The sequence below is a fragment of the Microtus ochrogaster genome, chromosome 15, assembly GCF_000317375.1.
Source record: "Microtus ochrogaster isolate Prairie Vole_2 chromosome 15, MicOch1.0, whole genome shotgun sequence".
Classification (NCBI taxonomy): Eukaryota; Metazoa; Chordata; class Mammalia; order Rodentia; family Cricetidae; genus Microtus; species Microtus ochrogaster.
Window position 1 is genome coordinate 21,895,997 of NC_022017.1, and position 3,519 is coordinate 21,899,515.

Consider the following 3,519-nt stretch of genomic DNA (forward strand, 5'->3'; position numbering starts at 1 on the left):
CTTGGATTAAAGGTACCACCGCCCGACTTTTCCCTCCCCCTTAGTGACCTACTTTCTAGACTGGCGGTGGGTTGGATAACACCGAGTCAAGAGGATAAGCAGCATGTTCATGATAGTGGTATCCTGTGCTGGGACCACCACTGCTACCACAACCTGGGCCCTGGTGATCAATCAGCTTTGTAAACTCTTTCAGTCTTTATTGATACCTGGCACAAGTGGCCTCAACCACAGCAGGTGGGGACTGTGGACAGGTGTATGGGGCCCTGAGCAAGGCTGAAGTGGGCTGTATTGTGCCCAATGGTGTCTAGCTTAGGTGCGGTTTCAACGGTGGGAGGGTATTGGAAACCATTCACCAGCTCAAGATGCCCGGGCAGTACTTGTCGATCAGCCCCTGATAGTAGGGCCGCAGGCTGTCCACATCTGGCAGCTCAGGGCTCTTGGTGTAGAGGTCAAACTTGCTGTAGACGTGGGGGACCAACAATGAGCATCAGGTCGGATCCTTCATCCCCAAGTCCCCTTTCACGGCCCACACCCATTGGGGACTACGTACTTGAACTCTTGCACCCAGGGCAGCATATCCAGGTCCTGCTGACTGCACAGCTGTAGGTAGTCACCCCCCGTGTGCCATGGATAGAAGGAGTGGAATCGGATCATGTAGAAGGCCTGTGTGAGACCACAATGAGCATGCTCAGATCTGCCAGATGGACCCCTCTGGGCTAGGCTCCTGCTTGGGCCCTCCCTCGACCTACCTCAGGGGGTAGGGAGAACTTGTTGAACTTCATCATCCGGTAGAGGTACTCTGCAGGAGAGGGGGTGATGTAGCCAGGTGCCCAGAGGGACAGCCCTTACCACCATCCCCACCGTCCCCTGTGCGCTCTATTTTTCCTCACCATCGTGGCCCCAGGACATAAGGACATTCTCAAGTCCACAGTGGGGCTGGTACATGCCGAGTTCCGTGCTGCAACGATCAAGAGAGGAGCATGAGAGGGCCTGGACAATACAGGGAAGACCCCCGGGGTCCTGTAATATTGCAGGAAGGTGAGGTACTATTTCAAACTACCTGTATCGAGGGTCCCGGAGGTCAGGGTTGTCCTGGAAAGTAGACTCACGGAACACCACAGAGGCCTGGGGACGGCAGCCCACGGGAAAAGTGTCTCCAACAACAGCCCACTAGGAAAGGACAGGCGGCTGTGGGTGAGGGCTCAAGCAGAGGTCTGCTCCCTCTCATAGGGCCCCAAGCCCTGTGCTGAGTGAAACTGCCCTCTCCCCACACCTGGCCTTCACCTGAGGTTCCCCCCACAGAGCCAGGATCTTCCCCAGATCATGCAGAAGTCCGACCAGGTGGAACCAGTCTGTGGAAAAGGGACATATTAGTCAGAAACTGCAGGGATTGAGGTAGGCAGAGCAGGTTCTGGGCTAGAAAGCAAGGAGCCCAGGGGTCTGCTTCTTTTAAGGCGAGGCCTGTGGGAGAGGACCAAGCCTCTGGGGTCGCTTTCTAGGGCAATGATAGCTCCTCCCCCACCAGTCCTAGAGCACACCTTTGTCTGGGTGGGCTTTCCGGATGCCCTCCGCTGTCTGGAAGGCGTGAAAGGAGTTGGGGAAGTCCACATCAGGGTCCGATTCATCCACTAGATCATCCAGCAAGTTCACAACCTCCATGACTGTCATTTTCTTATGTGAGAAGCTTCCAAACTGGATATGCTGGTGAGAGGCAAAAATCAGTCATTCCCCAAGAGGGGGCGGACTACAGAGCACGGTCACTGGACACTCCGTCACTCAGGCCCTGGGCAAGGAAGCTCCCACCCTCAGAGCCCGCATTAGAAGCAAAAACTAGTACCTTTCTGCTGACGAAGTCCACTGTCTGGTGTGTGTGCATGAGCTTGTACGTGGTAAAGACGCGATCCAGCAGCGGGCCTGCCTGCAAGCCAATCAGCGCAGGATTTGTGCCAAACTGACTCAGCACTCTGGGGGCCGTGGCCTCCCCTCCTGCAGGCCAGACTGCACAAGTAAAAAGTGTAATGGGACTTCCGACAAAACCCCCTTAGAGCTGTGGGAACCAGAGACTGGGCAGGGAGAGTGAGTGGGGGTGGAACTGGGGCTTACTCACGGTGTAGTTTCGGAAGCTGTCCTTGTCTTTGGCCAACTCTAGGTCCACATCAGGTCGATAGACCAGGGAAGGGTCTGGGCCCTGGTTGGATAGGAGTTTGACCCATCTCACTGCCAGCCGGGTTTATAAGGAAGGGAGGACATTACAGCCCCAAGGGGCTGGATACTAAAACACCTCATCCCATGCACGCATCAGCCCCGCACCAGCCAGCCAGGGTCAGCTGATATCTACTCCCAGTGTGAGAAGATACTAATTAAGACACAACCAGCCGGGCAGTGGTGGCACACGTCTTTAATCTCAGCACTCGGGAGGCAGAGGCAGGTGGACCTCTGTGAGTTCGAGGCCAACCTGGGCTACAAGAGCTAGTTCCAGGACAGGCTCCAAAGCTACAGAGAAACCCTGTCTCGAAAAACAAAAACAAACAAACGAACAAAAAGACCCAACATGCTGGGCAGTGGTGGTTCCCACCACTCGGGAGGAAGACACAGGCGAATCTCTGAGTGCGAAGCCAGACTAGTTTACAAGAGCTAGTCTAAAGCTACAGAGAAACCTTGTCTCTGATAAAAGAAAGAGAGAGACAACAGACCTCACCTGCTTGACACCCTTGCAGAGAAAAGGTAATTTTAGGAGGAGACCTGACTCCACCGGGAGGCTGTAGGTGGGGGCTGTGCAGGGAGCTTCACCCCTACCCCAGCAGGACTGTGTAGCAAAAAGGAATTAGCTCTGTGACCTTGAGGAACCAGCCTAAGAGGGCAGTACTGCAGCTCTTCCACTGCGGTCAGTGGAGCCCGTGGAGAGAGGTTGATGACGCCACTCCTGTATGATCATAAGGTACTTACCACATCCACCTTCATCCTGAGAGGAAGCAGCAATCAGATGGCAAAGCTTGCAGGTCGGTGAGGTCTTAGGCCAAGGCGCCTTTTATATACTCACAGGTTACGTAACCAACCGGATAATACCTATCTCTTTGGCCTTGACATTTGGTAATAAGTGACCATCCACCCTCCCCCTGGCCTCAGCAAGTTAATATATCAGCTCCGAACACAGAACCCCCTAGCCCAGTTCCCTTTGCCTATTATTTGTGCCTCCTCTGTCCTAGAGTTTTTGATCCCTCAGAGAGACTGTAGCCAGACCTCTGATTCCCCCTTGTTGGGGCACAGAGGTCCTTGTAAGAGAACCAGGAATGTTAATCGCGCAGGGGTGTCTCCTCAACAGAGGAGATAGAAACCAAATACTTTCACTCCTTCCGGAAAGCTGAGAGCAGGTCTTGTTAGTAACCTGGTGACCCTTTCGTTATCTGTGGAGACTCACCTCACCCACCTTTTGCTATAGAGGCTGGCCTCGCCCAAATTCCAGAATAATTATCCTAGGCTGTTATCCATCCTTAGAGACGTCACGTGTACTTTTATAGA

The 3,519-nt window shown here is 53.9% G+C and overlaps 1 protein-coding gene across 1 annotated transcript; it reads right to left on the reverse strand.

Annotated features, from left to right (window-relative positions):
* Positions 1-349: 349 nt before the first annotated feature.
* Positions 350-2,970, reverse strand: Miox (myo-inositol oxygenase). The gene is made up of 10 exons (XM_005354347.2): positions 2,947-2,970; positions 2,108-2,188; positions 1,838-1,918; positions 1,539-1,701; positions 1,285-1,352; positions 1,061-1,170; positions 891-958; positions 750-799; positions 551-663; positions 350-458 (listed from the first exon to the last, which is right to left on the reverse strand). Exons 1-10 carry the CDS (start codon positions 2,959-2,961, stop codon positions 350-352), a joined length of 858 nt encoding a protein of 285 aa, XP_005354404.1. The 5' UTR covers positions 2,962-2,970.
* Positions 2,971-3,519: the final 549 nt, after the last annotated feature.

What these genes read in the sequence shown, in the direction of transcription:
- Miox (XM_005354347.2), bottom strand. An exon ending in CTCTGTGGGGGGAACCTCAG is followed by an intron (nt 1,171 to 1,284) that starts GTGAAGGCCAGG and finishes GTCCTTTCCTAG; the next exon opens with TGGGCTGTTGTTGGAGACAC. An exon ending in TATGTCCTGGGGCCACGATG is followed by an intron (nt 800 to 890) that starts GTGAGGAAAAAT and finishes CCTCTCCTGCAG; the next exon opens with AGTACCTCTACCGGATGATG.